This window comes from Aquarana catesbeiana, linkage group LG07, assembly GCF_042186555.1.
Source record: "Aquarana catesbeiana isolate 2022-GZ linkage group LG07, ASM4218655v1, whole genome shotgun sequence".
Lineage (NCBI taxonomy): Eukaryota > Metazoa > Chordata > Amphibia > Anura > Ranidae > Aquarana > Aquarana catesbeiana.
In genome coordinates this window covers 263,792,652-263,819,579 of record NC_133330.1, presented here as the reverse complement: position 1 = coordinate 263,819,579, position 26,928 = coordinate 263,792,652, and the positions used below count along the sequence as shown (strand labels likewise).

General features: G+C 42.5%; 1 protein-coding gene across 1 annotated transcript in view; it reads right to left on the bottom strand.

Annotated features, from left to right (window-relative positions):
- RGS5 (regulator of G protein signaling 5) overlaps positions 1-26,928 on the bottom strand; it is a 266,688-nt gene that overhangs the window by 56,156 nt on the left and 183,604 nt on the right. The window contains exon 4 of the mRNA XM_073593280.1: positions 14,716-14,882. Within this exon, the coding sequence (XP_073449381.1) occupies positions 14,716-14,882 (167 nt within the window). The remainder of the gene's footprint in view (positions 1-14,715; positions 14,883-26,928) is intronic.

Sequence of the window (26,928 nt, the reverse complement as noted above, 5' to 3'; positions counted from 1 at the left end):
CTAGGTGGTTCCTCCTCTACAGAAACGTCTATCAAATCCTCAGTCTCTGGAATTGCTAAAAGTGTGGGACAAAGGTCTTGGACCCTCTGTTCAGATACCAGATCTTCAGCTGGAGAAGTTTGTTGTAACTCCATAGATGCTGCTGGCAGAAAATCACATGTCCCTGTCAGTGTTGTGGGAGAAAGGCCGACTACCTCTTCTCTCAAGAAGGCCGAAGCCACTGTTGGTGCTGGGCAGAGAACAGTGAACTTTGGCCCTGATAGCAGCTCTTCTGCTGGAGGCTCATCAGGTTGTTCTTCCTCAGCAGAAAAGTCTATCAAATCCCATGTCTCTGCAACTGATGTCTGGGGATATAGGTTCACCAACTCCTGTCCATGGAACCCAGAAGATGCTATCATTTCTGGGCAGAGGTTAGCAGAGCTCTGCCCTGTTGTCAGCACTTCAGGTTTGGGGACGGCAATCTCTGGATTTTCCACTGCCAATTCTCTGGCATGCTGCTGAACGTGTTCTAGCAGTTTCCTGTATGCCCTTTCCAGATGCTGTTCCTTCCTTAGCAAATGGTCCAGATCAGGTTTGAGCTCTGAGACCCCTGCAAGACCGAGCATAGCATCTCTATATTCTCGCAGGTCCTCAAGGTCAGGTTCCCCTTCATCGCCAAACATAAAATGATCTGTAAGGCTCTCCCACAGCAATCCAGGGCCTCCAAAGTCATATCCCTCCGGAGAGCATTCTGCTGTCTCCCCTAAATATCCCTGCTCTGCGTGCCATTGCAGAGCCCGATAACGATTGTCCAGCTCTATCTTCTGTTGGACCAGCCTATCCAACTCAGTCACCCATTGCTCCTGGGGCCGCTCTCCCAGGACGACCATATGCAATGCCCGTTGGTCACTGGCCCATTGCTCTTGGGTTGGAAAGCACTTGCCCTGTTTTATACCAGCGAGCTGGAGGGCTCCAATCCAGAGCTCCGCCCGAATCTGCTGCCTGAGCTCCAGGTATTGATCCTCAGACACAATCCTGGTGTATGTTGAAAGGATGATCCGCAGCAGCCCCGGGAACTCTGATGCCAGGTCCATATCTCCGCTGGGGTGACTGAAGTCTGCTATGCTGATCTTGGATCCAGCTGGAGGTTGGGATGTCCCAGACTGCAGGAAGCTTTCCCGCTGCTTGCCACCAATGTCACGGAACGTCCCTCACTCCGCTTGAGTGCTTCCGTCATATACCACTTCCTCCCAGTCTGTATACAGATATCAGATATTCCAACCTCTCTGAGCACAAAACAAGGCGACACTTGCTTGTTGCTAACATGAACTGACTTTATTCAGAACCAGAAGACAGTCTTATATACAGGAGAAGATGAGGTTCCCCCTCCTGCTCATATTACTCTAACAATACAAATGTAACCTAATTAACCTAATTAACATGAGCTAATTAACTAATCCTTTATACAGCCTAGGTGACTGAGACATGACCTTTTGCCCAGACTTTGTTAATTATCACAGGACATTTTCTCACAATAGCAGCAGCTCCAATAGGAGTCATCCCGTCTCCTACATTGTATAGAGGACAATGTGATCAGCTCATTCAATTAACATAAGCACAGGGTTAATTAGAACAAACATCAATGTGTGGAATACCCTTAGAACCTGTGGTAAGCCAATTTACATTAAACACATTATAGCAGAGAACAAGACAGGTAGTTGGAATTGATGACACCAGCATCTCCTCACAGTATGTGTCCCAACAGTATGAATCAAACATCATACAATATATACATATATACACGACTGAGTCCGATTAGTACAGTTCAGACTGGATTTCTAATTCACCTCACAAAGAGTATTGTTCCCTTGAAAATCCAGGGCCCATAATCAAAAGGCAAGAGGCTTGCATTCAGTCCTCTCCAACAGCCTCTGTCCCGGCTAGGTCTGTCACAAGTGACCCTTGAAGTGTAAGGCAGCCCGTCATTGATTTTTTACAGGCTGCGGCTGTCTGCCAACACTTGTGAATCCTGAGCATGGAAAAACATTACATTCTTGTAATGTATACTGAATACCTCCATGTGCATGAACCCTAACAACTGAACGGAGCTGTTCAACAAAATCACTGCATTTTTGAGCAGATCAAAGCATTTTGCTTTTCTTAACTGAAATAAACTAATTATAAGCTCAGTAACAACTTGCGCAATGCTTAAAACAAAAAAAAAAAAACGTTTGGGCATTAAACTCAGTTTCATCACCCTGTCTGAAAGTTGGAAAACCCAGCAATACATTTCATGCACTTGAACCTGAAAAATTAAAAAAACAGACAGGCAAATATACATACAAACAATCCAGTTATATATTCATATAGCATCACAAATGCATTTGTTTTGATACCAGGGTCATAAAAAGCTGGCCATGCACTGTGTTAATGTTGGCTAATTCCTGATAAACTGGCTAAAATTCCATTAGTGGGCTGCCCTGTTGCCACCCTCCTGCCTGACATCCTCCTATTAAAAAATCAATGAGGTCAGGTGGAAAACTGTCAGCTAAACAGTGGCTGCATCCAATCAAATGCAGTTCCTGTTCAGGTAAATTGAGAGACAGTCCCGCCAGCTGTCAAAATATGATAAGCACAGCGGGACATTCAAACATTCAAACACAGCGGGACATTAAAACATTCATGCCCCGCACACACAGTCGGAATTTCCGACAGAAAAAGTCAGATGGGAGCTTTTGGTCGGATATTCCGAGCGTGTGTATGCCCCATCGGACTTTTTCTGTCGGCATTTCCGACAGACTTAGATAGAGAGCATGTTATAAATGTTTCCGTCAGAAATGCCAACCGTGTGTACAGGCCATAAGGCTATACAGGATACTTTTAGATTTTTTTCTAATTAGCCTGCAGCGTGAACGAAAAGAGTCTATGTGTATAAGGCCACCTAAAACCTTTACACAGTAGCACTGGGCTTGGGAGGGAAAGTCAAGGATACACGTCTTTGCACACTGCTGTGAGTCAAAAGTTTAAACATGCTTACTAAAAGAAGCAATACAATGACTTCATCAGTGTACAAACATCCATGAAGAAGCTCTAAGGGCGGGCGAAACACGTCAGGGGGATGTGGTCTGGATGGAGTTTGGGCTGAAGTTGCTTTTACTACTGATATCATTGGGTTTTGTTGGATGTGCGACAGCTGAAATGTTTTCTTCCAATGGGTTTGTAATTATTGAGCTGAGATAAGCTCGTTCCTAGACTGCACTCCAAGTGGATTTGACGGGATTTGAATAGATAGGTGCCTTGAGCAGCACCCCGTTTCTTTGGTGTGACTTCATCAGGGTCCTGCCTCTCTTTCGTTGTCCGGTCACAGGCTAAAGTTGGTGACCAGATTATATTGCTTGTCTGCACTTCAAAAAAGTGAGGTCAACTAGCTATCTTTGTTATCTGAACACAACTGCATTTTCTTTTGGCAGGAAAAATAGCTTATATAAATGTTTTTCATCTGCAAGCATAGCTCTTTCCCACTACTCTCATGATATTTATAACATATCTCTGTTAAGTAAAACAATGCCATTATTGTTCAGGGATAAAAATTAGGAGAACATGGAATAATTTATGGCACACAGAATGGATTTGTGGCACACAGAATGGTATTACTGCTTTGTGGATAATCTAAAATGACGCAGGCTGGTAATTGCTAAATGTTGGTTTGAAGCCATGTCATACTTTATAAATTGTTACTTCAAGTTCAATTAGGTGTTTGACAATTAACAATGTTTTGTATTCAGCAACGTGATCACATTTGTTTTGTTGTGGATTACTTTGGCTCAAGAACAATGTTTTGGTAGAAAACCATCCAGCTTTTTGGCACTCCAAGGTCATTTCTGTTTTCTCTATAACTACATGAAAGATTACGTTCCAACAGCTTCCCTACTGAGAACAATTTTCCTATTATTTAGATGTATTTCAGCTGAGATTTCTAAAGCCTCGTACACACGATTGGATTTTCCGATGGGAATTGTGTGATGACAGGCTGTTGGCGTAAAATCCATCCGTGTGCATCGGACAATTGTTGTTGGATTTTCTGCAGACAAATGTTATATGGCAGGTTTTAAAATTTTCTGTGGACAAATGTCTGTTGTTGGATTTTCCGAGCGTGTGTACACAAGCCGTCGGACAAAAGTCCAAAGTACAAACACGCATTCTCGGAAGCAAGAATGGGCCAGAAGCAGTTGATCTTGTAAACTAGCATTCGTACTGGAAAATTAACATTTGTGACGTGGCAAATTATGAAATCTCGAAATGCAGCGCACATTCTCTTCTTCTTTAATGGGATAATAATGAAGCTGCTTTGCTGGAGATACTGATGGAGTTATTGCAAACAAATTCTCAAAGGCTTTTTTTCTCTAGTGATATCAAGAAAAATATTATTATGCTTCTTTTTTTTTTTTTTTTTATTTGGGCAAGTTACCACAACACCATTATCCCGCCGTTTTTAAGATCAAAGATACAACTATGTTGGTGTCCCTTGTCAATTTTACATTGTATTTTTTTTAAATGTAACTGCCTACTCCCAAACTGTCATTTGAAGTAAAGCAAATATTATTCTCCACATTTTTTTTGTTGTGCATTAAAAAAAGAAAACAAATAAAATTAGACATGCTATGTGCCAATAGAACTTAACCAAAAAGTGCATTCTATGCATCCAACAATATAGAAAATATAACAAATCAAATCATTATTATTCAACCAAAAAAATAAAATAAAAGCCTCATGCATGTGTCCTGCTTCTTAATATAGGGGATCAACAATGCCAAGAGTTTGTGAAAGCAGGGGTCCGTCATCCAGAGATAATTCCAAAAAACATCTAGATTATTCTCCTGGAGCTCCCACAGCAAAGGCATATGACCAATTTTTGGTCCAAGAACGCCTCCTCCTGTTCCTGGACTGGACTTGGGTCAAAGCAATAACTCCAAGGCCAATAATAAATAACACGTTATCTCCTCCGATTCCGCAACTTGGCTGGTTGACGAAACGAACTGAACAGCGCGAAATGAAAAGTGCGAACTGAAAAGCGCAAATCAACACTCACAAAACTTCTACTAACACGAAATTAGCAGAAGAAGCCCAAAGGGTGGTGCTAAACAGCTGAAAAACAACTTAGTACATTACTACGTTCGTATTGGTTGGCCAACAATTGTGTGCCGTGTGTATGCAAGACAAGTTTGCGCCTACGCCCTTCGGACAAAATTCCACGGTTTTGTTGGCCAACAATCCGACACTTTAGCATGAAAAACACCAGTTGCTTTGAAATAAATAGATACAATATAGATAAAATATGACAGTCTTTAACCACTTGCCTACTGGGCACTTTCACCCCCTTCCTACCCAGGGCAATTTTCAGCTTTCATTGCTGTCACACTTTGAATGACAATTGCGCGGTCATGCAATGCTGTACCCAAACAAGATTTTTATCATTATATCATTTTTTCAAACAGATAGAGCTTTCTTTTGGTGGTATTTAATCACTACTGGATTTTTTATTTTTTGCATTTTTTGAAAAAAAAAAACAGTTTTTCTTAGTTTTTGCACTGATAGTCTGCACTGATAGGCTGTACTGATGGGCACTGATGAGGCAGCACTGATGTGCACTGATAAGGCGGCACTAATGGGCACTGATAAGGCAGCACTAATGAGGCACTGATGAGGCTGCACTGATAAGTGGCACTGATGGGCACGGATAGGTGGCACTGATAGGCATCACTGGTGGATACTGACAGGCAGCACTTGTGGGCACAGATTTGCAGCACTGGAGTGCACTGTTGGGCTGCACTAATTATCAGGACACTGATGATCAGTGCCCTGATTATCAGTGTAGATGTTCCCTGTGTGGATTTGCCAGCTCTCCTCCCCTCACGTGCTTTCAGCGTAAGAGAGGAATACCGATAACCAGCAAATCCTGTTTACACTGTGATCAGCCGTGATAGGGCACAGGTGGTCACATGGTAAAGAGTCACTGTGATTGGCTCTTTTCCCTCGATCTGTGATCAACTGTGTCTTAAGGCCACAGTGCTCACAGATTCCTGCCGATGCGCGATTATGGGAGGACATCCATGGACACCCTCCTGGCAATGTGAGCCCTCGCTGTAGACATCTTTCAGCTATTGCACGAGTGGGAAGAGGTTAAAGGTAATTAGATGTTTTTAGGCTTATTATAAATAATACTGTAATCCACCTACTCATACATGCACAGCTAGACTGCTGTGGATGGTTGGGGCATGACAGTGTGAACAAAGAAATCCTGCACGAGCATTCAGGACTCCTTGGAATCATATAGACTACAGTAGTGGCAATAGTGGCAATAGTGGTTGTAAACCCTTAGTGACTAGCCTTAGGTGATGCACAGAGATTAAAAAATTCCTCCAAAACAAAAGTTGCATGTGTTTATCTGCAGTCTTCTCTTAGCTTAGCTAGGAGAGCTCTGAATGCTGATTGGCAGGAAGGGATGCACCCCCCTCATGCAGATAGCAGAGGAACAGGGCAGCAGACAGAAATTACATTTAGTGCTCTGGATTAAGATAAGTACACACTATAGATGTTCATATTTCATGTTTGAGATTTACAACTACTTTAACCCCTTCCCGCCGACCGTACGCATATGTGCATACTCGGCTTTCCGGGGTTATTCCGGGATGATGCCCGTAGCTGCAGGCATCATCCCGGTACCGTTGTTTTGAGCGGGCGATCGGCTACCCGTATATAACAACCGATGCGGCTAAAAGCTGCTTGGCTGTGATACCGGAGGAGCGGGAGGGGACATCCCCCCCCTCCCGCCGCCTCCCGCCGCTCTTACTGGGCCTCCCGTGCGATCGGGAAGCCCGGTGTCCAATCGGCTGCCTCCGGTGACTGTGGGAGGGCTAGATTGAAGCTGTGGGTGGCTTCGTTCCAGCCTTCTCAATGTAAACGCGGAAGCCACGTCATGACGTCACTTCCCGTTTACTCGGCTGCCACTGGCGCCAAATTTAAAAAGATACACAGTATTCAGAATTGCCATTTTTGGCGATCTGAATACTTTGAAGTGCAGAGGAGGGATGGGGGGTCTTTTAGACCCCCCATCCCTCCATAAAGAGTACCTGTCACCACCTATTACTGTCACAAGGGATGTTTACATTCCTTATGACAGCAATAAAAGTAAAAAAAAAAACATTTTTTTTTAAAACACAATTTATAAGTCTAAAAATAAATAAAATAAAAAAAAAAAAAATTTTAAAGCGCCCCCGTCCCCGCGAGCTCGCGCAGCGAAGAAAACGCATACGGAAGTAGCGCCCGCCTATGTAAACGGTGTTCAAATCACACATGTGAGGTATCGCCGCGATAATGAGAGTGAGAGCAATAATTCTAGCCCTAGACCTCCTCTGTAACTCTAACCTGGTAACCATAAAAAAAATTTAAAGCGTCGCCTATGGAAATTCATAGCTACCATAGTTTGTCGCCATTCCACGAGTGCGTGCAATTATAAAGTGTGACATGTTTGGTATCTATTTACTCGGCGTAACATCATCTTTCACATTATACAAAAAAATTGGGGTAACTTTACTGTTTGGATTTTTTTTTAATTCATGGAAGTGTCCCTTTTCCTAAAAATTTGCGTTTAAAACACCGCTGCACAAATACCATGTGATAAAAAATATTGCAACAATCTCCATTTTATTCTCTAGATTCTCTGCTAAAAAAATATATATATTGTTTTGGGGTTCTAAGTAATTTTCTAGCAAAAAATATGGATTTTAACTTGTAAACACCAAATTTCAAAAATAGGCTTAGTCATGAAAGGGTTAATTAATGGCTGGTTCACACCAATGGCTGCATTAGAACTCAGTCACTGGTGTGCAATAGGATGACAGCAATACTGATGCGCCTGTTGCGGCGCATCACACTGTTTATGTGACATTTCAAAAAATTCTGTTGGACACAGCGCGTGACTGTGCTGGAATAGTTGCCCAGTGTAGTCCCACCACACCTGGTGTTCCCTAACAGAACCCTTTATAATGCTAGAGTGTAAGCAAGGTGATTTGATTGAATACTTATATATAATCATTTTTTATTGTTTCATCTAGTACAAGGAAAGAAAAGTTGGGAATATACATGAGAAAGGTAGTACACAAATGTCATGACACATTAGTGATAGAAATAGACATTAGACAATTGACATTAGATTAGAAAATAGGCAATTACAGTAGGCAGCAGACATTGGAAAATATAAATATACAATTGCAGCCTGAAATCCACACCACACAGAAATTTACTGGACTTTAATCTAGTATTTTTTTTTCATTTGGCCTTATTCAAGGCCATTTCACAAGCCTGTGATAAAAAAAGACATGGGTAGATGGGCAGTGCCAGAGGGGACATGCACTAATGCAAAAAAAATAAAATTTTTTAGTAATATTGTTTAGGGGGAACTGTTTTTTTAATGTGATTTAAATGGCAACATTAAGACATCCTGAACCATACCCGGCCACATGCCCTTAACACTGGGATGATGCCTTGCCAGGACGACATCCTTGGTAAGGCACCTTGTTCCCATGTTGATGGGAACAAAGACCTCATTCTCACTTTCTTGGCATGGTAGATATGGGGGTCTGTGCTAAGAGATTTATTGTAATTTAGAAGATCCCTTTAAAATAATGCAGCTCCCCCAGATATCCTGCCCCCCCACATGAAGCAGTATGGTTTACATAATACCCCTTGCTACTCATTCACTAAAAAACCCAAATAGAAAATAACAACACCTACACCGTAGAAAAAATCTTTTAGAAAAGAAAATGTCTCACAATGTAAAATCAACACCAATCACATTGTCCTGCAAAATAGATCCATTATCAATAAATATGAGCAATGCCCTGACGACTTCTGTCAATACTACCATCACAACTGACAGTCTCTAGCTTGCTGCTGAGTGACAAAAAACAACAAGATACGCCAACTGATATCATTGGTCAAATACAGTCATGTCACATTTGGTCAATGACATCACCCTGGATTGCACAGAGTCAGGGATTTTGTAGGATTAGGGTCAGGTGTATAATTAACCAATTATACCAAGCAGGTGCTAATGATCACCAATGTCATATGGAGGTTCAAACACAACCATTAACTGAAACAGAAACAGCTGTGTAGGAGGCTTAAAACTGGGTGATGAACAGCCAAACTCTGCTACTATGGTGAGGTTGTGGAAGACAGTTTCATGTCACAGGTCATACACCATGGCAAGACTGAGCACAGCAACAAGACACAAGGTAGTTATACTGCATCAGCTAGGTCACTCCCAGGAAAAGATTTCAAAGCAGACTGGGGTTTTTAAGATGTGCTGTTTAAACTCGTTTGAGGAAACACAAAGAAACAAGCATCATTGAAGGCCATAGGTACAGTGGTCGCACAGGGAAACTTAATGCAGCAGATGAAAGACATATCATGCTTACTTCCCTTCGACATCAGAAGATATCTAGCAGTGCCATCAACACAGAACTGGCGGAAACCAGTGGGACCCAGGCACACCCATCTACTGTCCAGAGAAGTCTGGCGAGAAGTGGTCTTCATGGAAGAATTGTGGCCAAAAAGCCATACCTCTGACGTGGAAAAAACAAAGGCTAAGTGACTCAACTATGAATGAAAACATAGGAACTGGTATGCAGAAAAATGAGAGCAGGTGCTCTAGACTGATGAGTCAAAATTTGAATCATTTAGCTGTAGCAGGAGGCAGTTTGTTCACTGAAGGGCTGGAGAGTGGTACAGTAATGAGTGTCTGCAGGCAACAGTGAAGCATGATGGAGGTTCCTTGCAAGTATGAGGCTGTATTTCTGCAAATGGAGTTGGGGATCTGGTTAGGATCAATGGTGTCCTGCAGCAGGACAGGTGGTGTCCTGCAGCAGGACAACAACCCCAAACATACAGCCAATATCATTAAGAATTATCTTCAGCGTAAAGAAGAACAAGGAGTCCTGGAAGTGATAGTTTGGCCCCCACAGAGCCCTGATCTCCACGTCATTGAGTGTGTCTGGGATTACACGAAGAGACAGAAGCAGCCTACATCCTCAGAAGAACTAAGTAGTTAGTTCTCCAAGATGTTTAGAACAACCTACCTGTCGAATTCCTTTAAAAACTGTGTGCAAGTGTACCTAGAAGAATTCATGCTGTTTTGAAAGCAAACGATGGTCACACCAAATATTGATTTGATTTGAATTTCTCATCTGTTCATTTACTTTCCATTTTGTTAACTGATAAAAATAAACTATTAATACTTCTATATCTGAAAGCATTCTTTCTTTACATCAGTGGTTCTCAACCTCTAGTGCTGTGACCCCTTGATAAAATTTCCCAAGTTGTGGAGACCCCTAACAGTAAAATTATTTTCTTAGCATGGGTTGTCAGTAGGGATGAGCCGAACACCCCCCTGTTCGGTTTGCACCAGAACATGCGAACAGGAAAAAAGTTTGTTCGAACACGCGAACACCGTTAAAGTCTATGGGACACGAACATGAATAATCAAAAGTGCTAATTTTAAAGGCTTATATGCAAGTTATTGTCATAAAAAGTGTTTGGGGACCTGGGTCCTGCCCCAGGGGACATGGATCAATGCAAAAAAAAGTTTTAAAAAGGGCCGTTTTTTCAGGAGCAGTGATTTTAATAATGCTTAAAGTCAAACAATAGAAGTGTAATATCCCTTTAAATTTCGTAGCTGGGGGGTGTCTATAGTATGCCTGTAAAGGGGCGCATGTTTCCTGTGTTTAGAACAGTCTGACATTTCGAAGGAAAAAAGCCATTTAAAACTACTCGCGGCTATTGCATTGCCGGTCCGACAATACACATAGAAGTTCATTGATAAAAAATGCATGGGAATTCCCCACAGGGGAACCCCAAACCAAAATTAAAAAAAAAATGACGTGGGGGTCCCCCTAAATGCCATACCAGGCCCTTCAGGTCTGGTATGGATATTAAGGGGAACCCCGGCCAAAATTAAAAAAAAAAATGACGTGGGGGTCCCCCTAAATTCCATACCAGACCCTTCAGGTCTGGTACGGATTTTAAGGGGAACCCCGCGCCAAAAATAAAAAAAAACGGCGTGGGGTCCCCCCAAAAATCAATACCAGACCCTTATCTGAGCAGGCAACCTGCCAGGCCGCAGGAAAAGAGGGGGGGGCGAGAGAGCGCCCCCCCCTCCTGAACTGTACCAGGCCACATGCCCTCAACATTGGCAGGGTGCTTTGGGGTAGCCCCCAAAACACCTTGTCCCCATGTTGATGAGGACAAGGACCTCATCCCCACAACCCTGGCCGGTGGTTGTGGGGGTCTGCGGGCGGGGGGCTTATCGGAATCTGGAAGCCCCCTTTAAGAAGGGGACCCCCAGATCCCGGCCCCCCCCTGTGTGAAATGGTAAGAAGGTACAAAAGTACCCCTACCATTTCACTAAAAAACTGTCAAAAATGTTAAAAATGACAAGAGACAGTTTTTGACAATTCCTTTATTTAAATGCTTCTTCTTTCTTCTATCTTCCTTCATCTTCTTCTTCTTCTTGTGGTTCTTCTGGCTCTTCTGATTCTTCCATCGGCATTCTCGTCCAGCATCTCCTCCGCGGCGTCTTCTATCTTCTTCTCCTCGTGCCGCTCCGCACCCATGGCATGGGGGGAGGCTCCCGCTCTTCTCTCATCTTCTTCTTGTCTTCATCTTCTTCTTCATCTTCTTCTTTTCTTCTCTTCTTCTCTTCTTCATTTTCTTCTCCGGGCCGCTCCGCATCCATGCTGGCATGGAGGGAGGCTCCTGCTTTATGACGGCGTCTCCTCGTCTAACGGTTCTTAAATAACGGGGGCGGGGCCACCCGGTGACCCCGCCCCCCTCTGACGCACGGTGACTTGACGGGACTTCCCTGTGACGTCACGGGGAATGCCACAGGGAAGTCCCGTCATGTCCTGTGCGTCAGAGGGGGGTGGGGTCACCGGGTGGCCCTGCCCCCCCTTATTTAAGAACCGTCAGATGAGGAGACGCTGTCACACAGCGGGAGCCTCCCTCCATGCCAGCATGGATGCGGAGCAGCCCGGAGAAGAAAATGAAGAAGAGAAGAAGAGAAGAAAAGAAGAAGATGAAGAAGAAGATGAAGAAGAGAAGAAGATGAAGAGAAGAGCGGGAGCCTCCCCCCATGCCATGGGTGCGGAGCAGCCCGAGGAGAAGAAGATAGAAGACGTCGTGGAGGAGATACTGGACAAGAACGCCGGAGGAAGAACCAGAAGAGCCAGAAGAACCACAAGAAGAAGAAGAAGAAGAAGATGAAGGAAGATAGAAGAAAGAAGAAGCAATTAAATAAAGGAATTGTCAAAAACTGTCTCTTGTAATTTTTAACATTTTTGACAGTTTTTTAGTGAAATGGTAGGGTACTTTTGTACCCCCTAACCATTTCACACAGGGGGGGCGGATCTGGGGGTCCCCTTGTTAAAGGGGGCTTCCAGATTCCAATAAGCCCCCCGCCCGCAGACCCCCACAACCACCAGCCAGGGTTGTGGGGATGAGGCCCTTGTCCTCATCAACATGGGGACAAGGTGTTTTGGGGGGCTACCCCAAAGCACCCTCCCAATGTTGAGGGCATGTGGCCTGGTACGGTTCAGGAGGGGGGGCGCTCTCTCGTCCCCCCCTCTTTTCCTGCGGCCTGCCAGGTTGTGTGCTCGGATAAGGGTCTGGTATAGATATTTGGGGGGACCCCACGCCGTTTTTTTTTTTTTTTGGTGCGGGGTTCCCCTTAAAATCCATACCAGACCTGCAGGGTCTGGTATGGAATTTAGGGGGACCCCCACCTCATTTTTTTTTTAAATTTTGGCAGGGGTCCCCCCTAATATCCATACCAGACCTGAAGGGCCTGGTATGGAATTTAGGGGAACCCCCACGTCATTTTTTTTTTAAATTTTGGTTCGGGGTTCCCATGCCGTTTTTATCAATGAACTTCTATGTGTATTGTCGGACTGGCAATGCAATAGCCGTGAGTAGTTTTAAATGGCTTTTTTCCTTCGAAATGTCATTTTGCTGTCAGACTGTTCTAAACACAGGAAACATGCGCCCCTTTACAGGCATACTATAGACACCCTTCAGCTACGAAATTTAAAGGGATATTACACTTTTATTGTTTGACTTTAAGCATTATTAAAATCACTGCTCCTGAAAAAATGGCCGTTTTTAAAACTTTTTTTTGCATTGATCCTTGTCCCCTGGGGCAGGACCCAGGTCCCCAAACACTTTTTATGACAATAACTTGCATATAAGCCTTTAAATTTAGCACTTTTGATTTCTCCCATAGACTTTTAAAGGGTGTTCCGCGGCATTCGAATTTGCTGCGAACACCCCAAATTGTTTGCTGTTCGGCGAACTTGCGAACAGCCAATGTTCGAGTCAAGCATGAGTTCGACTCGAACTCGAAGCTCATCCCTAGTTGTCAGCATCCAAAGCAAGACAAGTAATTTGCGCCCCTAACTCACGGACATTTAGCACTCTTTGAGTCCCTTCCATTCGTACAGTATTAAAATCCCTTATGGTACATGTTAGGGTGTACCACTCTTTCTCTTTGTTCTCATTTCTTTCCTTTTTATCTCTTGCTATCCCAATTTCTTGTTTTTTTTCCCCCATCCCTCTCACTAGACATCTTTCTTGTTCTTTCTCTTATTCTTTCTCTCTCTTTTTCTTTGTTCCTCCCTTCCATGTATTCTCTATTTTTATTCCTTCTTTTACTCCTTGGTGGAGGGAATGTGACCGTCTTTCTGTGGAGCCGGTTTACATATCCCTGGGGCGGCTGCGGAGCGCACTGCACAGAAATGCTGTTCATCTTTGGCTCAGTTTCAGGGCTGAATTCAGGCAAAGATTTGGCCCTGATTCGTCCCTGAAATGGAGAATAGGGACACACAGCATTCCTGTGCGACTCACAGCCATTTTAGGTGTGAACCGAGCCTAAATCTTTTGCAGAGTATTATACATATATATTGTGTTGTTATTGTTCAGTCGTTTAGTCGTGTCCGACTCTTCGTGACCTCATGGTCCATAACGCGCCAGGCTTGCTTAATTTCATGTTCATTATCATCAAAACAATGTACATGAAATTAAGCAAGCTCTGGGAGGCAGTGGAGAACAGAAAACCCTGGCACGCTATGATCCATGAGGTCACGAAGAGTCGGATACGACTAAACGACAACGACTGAACAACAACAATATATATATATATATATATATATATATATATATATATATACACACATACACACTGTATATATATATATATATATATATATATATATATATATATATATATATATATATACACATACACACTATATATATATATATATATATATATATATATATATATATATATTTATATCTCACACCTTTTATACACATTATACAATTATACACATACTGTTATGACCCAGATCCCAACTATCCCATTACTAAGCTTACGAGCTACCGTGCCCCATGATTAGGTTCTTGGATTAGTGCCATTTGGCAATGGGATATCTGCATACTCATTACAGTATAACATATTTGTATATTGATAAAGATACTGAACCTGTGACTCTATTTTACATTTTTATAAGTTATATGTTATTTTATTTACGGATTTAGGGACCAAAATATATATGTATTTATGTAATAGATGTCTGCAAGTTTCTATATGTTTCAAGGCATTGTCCATGCAGTTTCAGTTACCTCTCTTGGAGCCTCAGTCTGGATGAATTCTTCATAGATTTTCTTGGCTTTCAGAGCCATTTTAGTTGGAGACTTGATCTTCTTAAACTCCTCACAAGCAATCCAGAATTCAACATTCTCCTCGCTGAATTCCATCTTCAGAAAGCTTTGGAATGCAGAAAGTCCATCTATACAAAAAGAAAAATAATATGATGATACCATGCTGTTTCCAACAGAATCTAAAGTGGCTCAAAGAATTTCAACAGCAACAACACCAGAAATCATTCTTCTTATACCACCAGATTAAACCATACTGCCAGTCTAGAGGGTCACTACAGATAAAGGGGATAAAATGTGCAATCATTCCTATAAGCTCTCGGGATTAAAGCCGAGCTATTAACCATCCTATTGTACTATCTGTGGGCACACATCCCATTGTACATAGACCTCATACAGGCTATCATTTTTTCTTCTTGGGAAAAATCCTTCTGGAGTGCCAGTTAACTGACTGTTATGCTGGTCCACAGGCTTTAATACTTTAACCCAAACTAAATATGAAGATCAAAACTGCATCATTTTCAGAGGCCTGTAATGTCAATATCCCTCAGGTTCCCTTACAGCGACACAGGAGGTGGTAAAAACGGTTTTACTGCCCCAGCTGCCCAACTAAATTCTAACATTACAGCTGAACAGGTCTGTACACATGCACATGTACAATTTTGAGTCGGCTATGACAGACAGCTTGGCTCACTGGGTCGCCTCCTTAACCACTTAAAGCCTAGGCCTTTTTCTGCCATTTGTTGTTTACAAGTAAAAAATCTGTATTTTTTTGCTAGAAAATGACTTAGAACCCCCAAACATTATATATTTTTTTTAGCAGAGACCCTAGAGAATAAAATGGCAGTCATTGCAATATTTTTTGTCACACTGTATTTGTGCAGCGGTCTTTCAAATGCATTAAAAAAATACGCTTTAATTAATTTAAAAAAAAAAACAAAACAGTAAAGTTAACCCAACAGTCTCCCGCTGTGTGATGCTTCTGTTATTGTGACAGCTCTTATATAATTGAGGGCGATGCCACCTGGTGACCCCACCCCCCTCTGACACACGGAGATTTCCCTATGGCTTTCTCCTGGTGTCAGAGGGGGCGGGGTCATCCGTTTACATAAAAGGGAGACCCCACCCCCCTGACACCAAGGGGGAAGGCATAGGGATGTCCCCGTGCGTCAGAGGGGGCGTGGTCACCGGGTGGCCCCGCCCTCAGTTATATAAGAGCTGTCACAAGAACAGAAGCATCACACAGCGGGAGCATCCTATTGAGGCGGAGGTCGAAGCGGGAAAGAAGCCGGAGGAAGATGCCGAATGAGAAGACTGGAGGAAGATGCCGGAGGAGAAGACCGGAGGAAGAAGCAGAGGAAGATAGAGGAAGAAGCGGGGGAAGAACAAGATAGAGGAAGAAGAAGAAAACCAAAGGAAGACCAGAAGAAGATGGAAGAAGAAGCGGGGAAAAAAGAAGACATTAATAAAGGAATTGTCAAAAACCGTCTATTGTCTTTTTTACCATTTTTAAAACTTTTTTTGTGAAATGGTAGGGGTACATTTGTACCACATTACCAGATCACATGGGGGGGCGGGATCTGGGGGTCCCCTTGTTAAAGGGGGCTTCCAGATTCTGATAAGCCCCCCGCCCGCAGACCCCCACAACCCCTGGACAAGGGTTGTGGGGATGAGGCCCTTCTCCCCATTAACATGGGGACAAGGTGCTTTGGGGGACTACCTCCTAATGTTGAGGGCATGTGGCCTGGTACGTTTCAGGAGGGGGGGCGCTCTCTCGTCCCCCCTCTTTTCCTGCGGCCTGCCAGGTTGCGTGCTGGGATAAGGGTCTGGTATGGATTTTTGGGGGGACCTCCACGCCATTTTAAAAAAAAAATTGGCATGGGGTTCCCCTTTATCGTCATACCAGACCTGAAGGGCCTGGTATGGAATTTGGGGGGACCCCCACGCATTTTTTTTTTTTTAATTTTGGTTCAGGGTTCCCTTGTTAGGGAATCCCATGCCATTTTTTTCAATTACTTTTATGTTTATTTCCGGGACCGACAATTCATTATAGCCGCGAGTAGTTTTAAATGACTTTTTGTTGTCATTTTGCTCTCAGACTGTTCTAAACACGGGAAACATGTTACTTTACAGGCATACTATAGACACCCCCCAGGTACGAAATTTAAAGAAATATTACACTTTTATTGTTTCACTTTAAGCATTATTAAAGACACTGCTCCCAGAAAAATGTCCATTTTTAAAACTTTTTTTGCATTGATACATGTCCCCTGGGGCAAGAGCCAGGTCCCCAAACACTTTTTATGACAATAATTTGCATATAAGCCTTTAAAATTAGCACTTTTGATTATTCATGTTCGTGTCCCATAGACTTTAATGGTGTTCGCGTGTTCAAACAAATTTTTTGCATGTTCTGGATGCGAACCGAACCGGGGGTTGTTCAGCTCATCCCTAGTGGTGAATTATATACCCAATTTTTTTGTCGATATAGTGTATCCCATATTTTAAATACATTTGTAGTCAAGTCATGTGCCTCAAAGTGTAATGTCTCGGTTTTTTCTTTTGCCAAATATATTTTATCATTTTTGTTTTTATTATTCTGAAAAAACTCTGTGGTATAGCTATTGGTAGCATTTTGAATTTATATAATATTTTTGGGAGGATCACCATTTTAAACATATTTATCCTTTCTATCCATGATATAGATTGCAGTGAGCCCTTCTTTAATTCTCCTTTTGATTTCATTCAGTAATGGGATGTAATTTACCAGATATAACTTCTTGGCGGTAGATGTCAGTTTGATTCCTAAATATGGCAATTGTCTTCTTACCCATGTGAATGGGAATTCCCTTTAGTAGTGCGAGCTCTTCGTTTTTTTCTGCTCCTATATTTAATATTTCTGTTTTGATGGGGTTTATTTTAAAATTCGAGAGTTCACCATATTTTTTTTATCTCTTTGATTATATTTGGCAATGTCACCCTTGGTTTGGTTACATACATCAGTATGTCATCCACTTACACCACAATTTTATGTTCCTCTTCCCCCACTCTCGCCCCTCCTATGTCTTCATTATTCCTTAAGGTCGCAAGGAAGGGTTCCATTGACAGTACGTAGGAGAGTGGGCACCCCTGTCTCGTTCCATTATACATTTCAAAAGACGGTGACAGCTTCCCATTGACTAACTATTACTGTTGGCCGATTATACAGGTTTTTAATCCATCGCATAATTTTAGGTCCAAGTCCTAGGTGTTGAAGTGTATCCATCATGAATCCCCAGTCTACCCTGTCAAACACTTTTTCCACATCGATTGACAGGAGTAGTTCTGGGGATCCCCTATTTTTCCCCTTTCGCAACATTAACACTGTTTTTATGCTATTATCTCTGCCCTCTCCACCAGGCAAAAACCCTGTTTTGTCTGGATCCACCCACATTGGTATCAATTTTTTCAATCTCATTGCCAGGATTTTTGCATAGATCTTCGTATCCGTGTTCAATAAGGCTATGGGCCTGTAGTTAGAGCAGATGGCTTTATCTTTTCCCTCTTTGGGTATTATTGTAATGTGGGCTAGTAGTGACTCTTGCTTTCTATAGGCGAAGCTTTAAAAAATTTTAGGTTACCTATTTAGAGTTACAGAGGAGGTCTAGTGCTACACCATTTACATATGTGGGCACGACTTATGTATGCGTTCTCTTCTGCGCGCAAGCTCAGAGGGACGGGGTGCTTTAAAATCTTTTTTTTCTTATTTATTTTCATTTTTTCTTTTTACACTGCCCCTTTAAATAATTTTTTTATCACTTTAATTCCTATTACAAGGAATGTTAACATCCCTTGTGAAAGAAATAAGCATGGCAGGTTCTCTTTATTGAGAGATCTGTGGTTAAAAAGACCTCTGATCTCCCATTTACCTTTAAAAGCAAAAAAAAAGGACATTTTGCTTTTAAGAGGGGAAAAAAACCCATCCCTTTAAGGCACAGAGAGGGAGAAGTGACGTCAGACGTCGCTCCAGTCCTCCAAGGACATAGAGCAGAGTGGGGACTATCCTGCCCTCACCCGGCTTCCTACCTGATGATTGGCCGCACCGAATGGTTTCCCGGGTTACCGACGGGTACGGCAAGCTCGGAAAACACCAGGAAGTGGCAGGAGGGTGGGGGGCACCTCTCCCATGGCCCTTTAAAAGTAAAAAAGAGACCACTTTTATCTAATAGCAGGCCACCTGCTGTAAATAATGATACCAGGGTTATAGCAGCTAGCTGCTGGCACAACTCTGGTATTTAATTTCAAGGTAAAGACGTATATTTACAGTTTAATACCTGTCAGCCGCTGCTATACAAAATCCCCCACCAATCCATGAAAACACAGTGCAGGGCACTCACATCATATCACTCTTTTTTATTTAGTCAAAAATTCCAAGGGATTAAAACAATTAAAATACACCAAGCTGGCAAATGTTGGTTGTACAAAATGCATGCTTTTTCAAGGCACTTGAGTCTGTCCTCACTGAGGGTTTGGTTGCCATTAGAACATTCCTTACTATTCCCTCCCCCATTAACTCATGCTATACCTCCTGCACATTTCCTAAATAACAAACACTATTACAAGCATTGCTACAAAGCACCTATGCAGTGATAGCAAACCCCGTCCCAGGCTCTGCCACAAGCACTTTTACAAGTAGCTACAGTGCCTTTAAAAAGTATTCATACCCCTTGAAATTTTCCACATTTTGTCACGAACGTAAATGTATTTTATTGAGATTTTATGTGATAGACCAACACAAAATGGTACATAATTGTGAAGTGGAAGGAAAATACTAAGGCTGCCATAATATACTACATGTGCTTGCTTGCTCCTCTTTTCATCCCCTTGGAGGTCCATAAAAGTGGTCTCCTGAAAGTTTTTTGAAGGTGGGGTCTGTCCCAGGGAGAGCGGAGACGACACATTAATGGTTCTAGGATCACCGAAAGTAGATTTTAAAGAAACTTCTGGCTACAGGACATGTCTTTTTCTTCTCCATCATCATAATTGGTAAATACACACTATTGCGTGTATTTAAATATAATGGTAAAATATAAAATGATGACTAAAACATGAAAAAATATTTCTTTTTCCTTGCATAGAATAATAAAAAAGCCCCCTTGAAGAAGACCATAATTAGAAGAGTCGAAACGCATAGGGTTATCACGTGGAAGACCACATTGCTGTAAAATGCAAATAACGAGTTTCTTATGTAACAAGTTTTTTTATGTAAATGCCAGAGCTAATTTTTTACAACTTTCATAAAATTGTCAATTGCTTTTTGATAAAATAAAAGAATTTTAATTAACAATTTTGAATATTTTTTGGCTGCTAAAAAACCCCATGAGGGAATTCTTCCATTTTGTATAACATTCTGGGGTATGCAGCACCAGTAGCTCATACACATGTGCAGCACCAGTAGCTCATACACATGTGTTATTCCATTCTAGTGTTTAGATGTTTGCCCAAACATTTAGCATGTTCAGTATAGATGAACATGACAGCTTCCTGCTGTCAACAGTTGCTAAGAAAGCAACAGGCGCCTGCACCCGCCGCATCTTTATTAACTGCTGACATTACCTGGCACATTCCCTCTGGAGGCTGGGAATCCCCAGCTGCGCAAACAAGGGTGCAAGGATAGGGGGTGATATCATTGCCTTAATATGGCCACATATAACATTGACCAAATATGATTATACCCTCTTCTCTTATATTGCCAATGACTGTTTAAGGAACAGGTTAGGTTATTCGGTGAGTGGAGTTTTTTGTGTTAAGGTTTTTTCTTTCAATGGGAGACAGGCATCACGATTGATTTAAACATACATTGTGGGACTTTTTTGTAATAAAGGACTTGTCAGAAACTGTGCTTTTGTGTTTATTTAATTTTAACTTTTTTGTGAAGGGGTAGGGGTACTATGTGCACCTCACTTATTCACATATGGGAAGCCATTGTCCGAGTGCCCCTTATTGTTCAAAGGGCTTCCAGATGTCAATAAGCCCCCCACCTGCAGACCCCCACAGCCACAGGCAGGTAAAAAGGCTTCCCATGTTGAGGGCATGTGGTCTGGTATAGTTCAGGAATGGGGGCTGCATGTTCATATTCTCCCCTTTCCTGGCCTGCCAAGCTGCAACCTCTTGACAGGCCAAGTATAAATTATGGGAAAAGCTTTACACAACATTTATATCAGACCCTCATCTAGGATAATGGTCTGGTAAAGATGAAGGGAATCTCCAGCCATATAAACAAAGGAGCTGGGAGTAGTTTTAAAACAAGTAGTGCTGGGGTTGTTCCATAATTCAAAGCAGGCCCTTCAGGTCTGATATTGTCTTTTAAGGGGAAACCCCATACAATAAAAAAGCACAAGGAATCCCAAAAATCCACACAAGACTCTTATCTGAGTATGCAGCCAGGCAGGCCAGAAAAGTGGGGGGCGAGGGTGCACCTCCTTCTCTCTTGAACCATATCAGGCAAAACCCTTCACCCCCCCCCCCCCCGGGCAAAGCATTTTGCCCCTATGTTGATTAAGACAGGGGCCTGTTCTCACAATCCTGACCCAGGGGCTGTGGGCTTTTTACGCCAAATTTAGTTTTTTTACAACATTTGATTTACTTTGGTGCATGTTCCCCAAGGCAATGCCCAGCAACCCCATGCCATTTAATTGACAATTCATTGACTGTTAGCCTAAAAAATGCCCATTACTGTTTTTCAACATTCGGCTCCCATTGACTTCATCACTAGTTACAAGCACAGTTACAAGCCATTTATGCTGTGATAAAAGCCATATACAGTCATAACAAGCACTATCGTCAGAACTGATTCTTTCCTCAAACAAATCTGAGGGAATACAAAAGCAGGTTGATGCAGCTTGGAAAAAGGTGATACGGAGATCAATGTTAGGTCAAATACACCCATCAATAAACTCTGAATTATCTCTGAAGCATCTTAAATTGATCTCCAAGCTGAATGCAACTGAAAGCAAGCTGCACTTGCCCATCTCTTGAAGGAGAACTATACTCACTTCCCCCCGCTCCCATGCTAGTGCTGGCATCTTTTCATGGTCTTCTTCCAGGTATAGCCATCTTGATTGGCTGGGCTGGGATGATCGCACACATGCATGTGGGAATTTATCCCGGCAATGAGGGATGCCGAGAACATACAGCTAAGTGTACAGCACTGTGTATGTCTCAAAGTATATGTCTTCTGCAAAAAAATCCTACCTACCAGCATTTTTTTTAAGTCTACAGTATAGTTCCACTTCAAAGTACTTTTTAGCTCCAGACTACTCACTACACATATAAACAAGAATGTTGATTATAGGCCTAGAGTAGCTCGTTATGCAAATTATGTTTTTCAAGACAACATGAAAGGATGGCTAATAAAGTTCAGTTTTGTATTTGTGAAACTTTGATTTATGAAAAAACTGATTTGGGACTTTTGAAAGTTGGGAAATACATCATATATATACAGTGGGGACGGAAAGTATTCAGACCCCCTTAAATTTTTCACTCTTTGTTATATTGCAGCCATTTGCTAAAATAATTTAAGTTATTTTTTTTCCTTATTAATGTACACACAGCACCCCATATTGACAGAAAAACACAGAATTGTTGACATGTTTGCAGATTTATTAAAAAAGAAAAACTGAAATATCATATGGTCCTAAGTATTCAGACCCTTTGCTGTGACACTCATATATTTAACTCAGGTGCTGTCCAATTCTTCTGATCATCCTTGAGATGGTTCAACACCTTCATTTGAGTCCAGCTGTGTTTGATTGTACTGATTGGACTTGATTAGGAAAGCCACACACCTGTCTATATAAGACCTTACAGCTCACAGTGCATGTCAGAGCAAATGAGAATCATGAGGTCAAAGGAACTGCCTGAAGAGCTCAGAGACAGAATTGTGGCAAGACACAGATCTGGCCATGGTTACAAAAAATTTATGCTGCACTTAAGGTTCCTAAGAGCACAGTGGCCTCCATAATCCTTAAATGTAAGACGTTTGGGACAACCAGAACCCTTCCTAGGGCTGGCCATCTGGCCAAACTGAGCTATCTGGGGAGAAGAGCCTTGGTGAGAGAGGTAAAGAAGAACCCAAAGATCACCGTGGCTGAGCTCCAGGGATGCAGTCGGGAGATGGGAGAAAGTGCAATCACTGCAGCCCTCCACCAGTCGGGGCTTTATGGCAGAGTGGCCCGACGGAAGCCTCTCCTCAGTACATGACACATGAAAGCCCATATGGAGTTTGCTAAAAAACACCTGAAGGACTCCAGGATGGTGAAAAATAAGATTCTCTGGTCTGATGAGACCAAGATAGAACTTTTTGGCCTTAATTCTAAGCGGTATGTGTGGAGAAAACCAGGCACTGCTCATCACCTGTCCAATACAGTCCCAACAGTGAAGCATGGTGGTGGCAGCATTATGCTGTGGGGGTGTTTTTCAGCTGCAGGAACAGGACGACTAGTTGCAATCGAGGGAAAGATGAATGCGGCCAAGTACAGGGATATCCTGGACGAAAACTTTCTCCAGAGTGCTCAGGACCTCAGACTGGGCCGAAGGTTTACCTTCCAACAAGATAATGACCCTAAGCACACAGCTAAAATAACGAAGGAGTGGCTTCACAACAACTCCGTGACTGTTCTTGAATGGCCCAGCCAGTGCCCTGACTTAAACCCAATTGAGCATCTCTGGAGAGACCTAAAAATGGCTGTCCACCAACGTTTACCATCCAACCTGACAGAACTGGAGAGGATCTGCAAGGAGGAATGGCAGAGGATTCCTAAATCCAGGCGTGAAAAACTTGTTGCATCTTTCCCAAAAAGACTCATGGCTGTATTAGATCAAAAGGGTGCTTCTAATAAATACTGAGCAAAAGGTTTGAATACTTAGGACCTTGTGATATTTCAGTTTTTCTTTTTTAATAAATCTGCAAAAATTTCAACAATTCTGTGTTTTTCTGTCAATATGGGGTGCTGTGTGTACATTAATGAGGAAAAAAATGAACTTAAATGATTTTAGCAAATGGCTGCAATATAACAAAGAGTGAAAAATTTAAGGGGCTCTGAATACTTTCCGTCCCCACTGTATATTGCTTTGACATGTGAATGGCACACTGTCTAAACCTCTTATGCAGTACATTTCTAGAATACATGCATATTTTCCCATGTTTTATCCCTTTAACCACTTGCCTACCAGGCACTTACACCCCCTTCCTGCCCAGGCCATTTTTCAGCTTTCAGCACTGTCACACTTTGAATGACAATTGCGCGGTCATGCTACACTGTACCCAAACAAATTTTTTATCATTTTCTACACACAAATAGAGCTTTATTTTGGTGGTATTAAATAACTGCTGGGTTTTTTATTTTCTACAAAAAAAGACCAAACATTTTGAAAAAAAAAGTTTACTTTTTTTCTGTCAGTAAATTTTGTAACTGTAAAAAGTAATTTTTCACTTTCACTGATGTGTCCTGATAAGGCGGCACTGATGGGTCTGATAGACTGAACTGGTGGGCATTGATGAGGTGGTACTTATGGGCACTGATGAGACAGCACTTATGGGCACTGATGAGGTGGCACTGATGAGGAGGCACTAATATGCCACACTTATGGGCACTGATAGGTGGCACTGATGTGTGGCACTGATGAGCTCTGATAGACTGCACTGATGGCCGCTGTTGGGTGGCATTGATGGGCACTGATAGGTGGCACTGGTGGGCACTGATAGGCGGCACTGGTGGGCACTGATAGGGGGCAAGGATAGGTGGTACAGATAGGCACTGATGGGTGGCACTGATGGGCAACACTGATGGGCATTGATCGACAACTGTGATGGGCATTGATGGGCAGCACTGATAGGCAGCACTGATTGCCAGCCCTGACTGACATCGCTAATGGACACTGATTGGTGGCACTTGTGGGCAGTGGTGGGCACTGATTGCTGCCACTGGTGGGCACTATATGCTGGCATTGGTGGGCACTATTTTGTGACACTGTATTTACTTATTGTAATCAGGGCACTGATGATCCCTAGATGTCCCCCGTGAGAAGATGCCACTGATCGGCTCTCCTCGCCTCACACTCTGTCAGTTTGAGGTGAGGAGAGCTGATTACCGGCATCTCCTTGTTTACATGTGACTGGCTGTCATTGGACACAGCCGATCACATGGTTAAAGAGCCGTGGCTCTTTACAGAGATCAGGGTCACGCCGTGTCCTAGCAACATGGCGCGACCACGATCGCCGCACTGCACACCCCCCGTTCTGGGAAGCTGTCATATAACGGCATCCCAGAACGAGAGCTGCACCGCCCCACCGTCTTTTGACGGTGGGTGGACAGAAAGCAGTTAAAGACCCTGCAAGTACAAACTGGTATCAGCCCTGGCCATTGTCTTTAGTTAAACTACTCAACCACCCGCACTGGATTTTTATTGATAGCACAGGGAGTTAGGCAGGCCATACATTATGCAATTTCCTTTCCTTCAACAACAGTTTTAAGAAAAGAAAATTGATCGATTCCCCCATCAATGAGTGTTGATGGGGGAATCCCTCCTACTGCGCTATTGTATTCTGGCAGGATTTCCCAACCATCAGAATGCAATGATCAGCTATAGCCATCGGCAGTGATTGAATGCAAAAAAAGCAACCAGCCTGCCCATAGATGGATCGAAATTCAACTGGTTCCTGCTCAACCAGCTGATTTTTGATTAGTCTATGGCTGGCTTAAATGTGTCCATGATAGGAACATGGAAAGCTAAATTAAATAGTCTGTTTGAAATTGCACAGGCCACAGGACAACCCTAAATTTCTGATAAAATTAACAAGTATTTGTGCATTTACAAAACATATTTTGACGCTATTCTTTACCCTGTGAAAAAAAGCTGTAGCTTAAAAATATTATTTATTCTGGGAAAGGCTTCATGTACACTGGGCATTAAAAGCGCCACTTTTAGGAGTATTTGATTTTTTTTTCTGCTTCTAAACACCACTCAATGTTAGCCTATGTTTCCATGCACACAAAGTCGGTTACAGACATTTAGACCCAGAGGCGTTTAGAGGCTGAAAACCCCACCACTAAGACATTCAGAAGCAGCATCGTTTTGGCAGAAAAATCGATTGAAGCATCTAAACATGTATAAACACGTCTAAACGCATGTTAGCGCAAGCCTCATTTAGCTCTTGAGCATTAATTAATTTCAATGGCCAGAATAAATTATTATTCTGGACAATGAAATGAATTAACACCCAGGCTCTTGAGATGCCTTTTGGCACATTTTTGATGCTGCTTTTCTCCTGTCAGGCTGAAGGTGTTCAGAAGAGCTGGACAAACGCCCAGTGCACTGACCCCACTACATGCTAACTCCAAATTTCATATGAATACCTGTTTGCACAGAATTCAGCCCTACTTATTGCTCTATGGACTCCCCCTTAGTACTTTATCTAAATAGCTGGCATAGAGAAGCTATCTCTTTTTATAAAGACACAATGTTTTATTGTACATGTAGCCCTGTTCTCAAGATTCTTAGATATTTCTCTCATTAGGCTACTAAAACACAATGCACCTGTGTAGTAAACAGGAGGCTAAACCTGTACAAAGGTGGCGACATGGTACCAACAGTAGAGTGTTTCTGGCAGTTCCTCCACTCTATAGGGCCTTATTTGAGATTACCTTGTCCCTAGGCATAGTATTGACTCACTTGGGTCTCTTTTAGAAAAGGCAGTCCAATACATGGATGTCTGACACTTTTAGTGCAAAAATACAGCACATTATTTAAAAACATCTTTCTCAGGCTGACAGTCACTGGATGGAACTCAAACTTCACTTACCACAACAAACTAAAGTTGAGGTTTCTTGATTTTCCTTAGCATTTGTTGGAGACATTGGGGGGGATTTACTAAAACTGGTGCACTCAAAATCTGGTGCAGCTGTGCATGGTATCCAATCAGCTTCTAACCTCAGCTTGTTCAATTAAGCTTTGGAAATAAAAACTGGAAGCTGATTGGTTTCTATGCAGAAGTGAGCCTAATTTTGCACTCTCCAGCTTTAGTAAATAAACCCCCTTGCTGCAGCATCACACATAATTTGAGGTTCTAGTGTGATTCCAGTGTCACCACCTTTTTTCTCCCAGCAGTAGGATCAGCATGTTAGGTCCTCTTGTAAG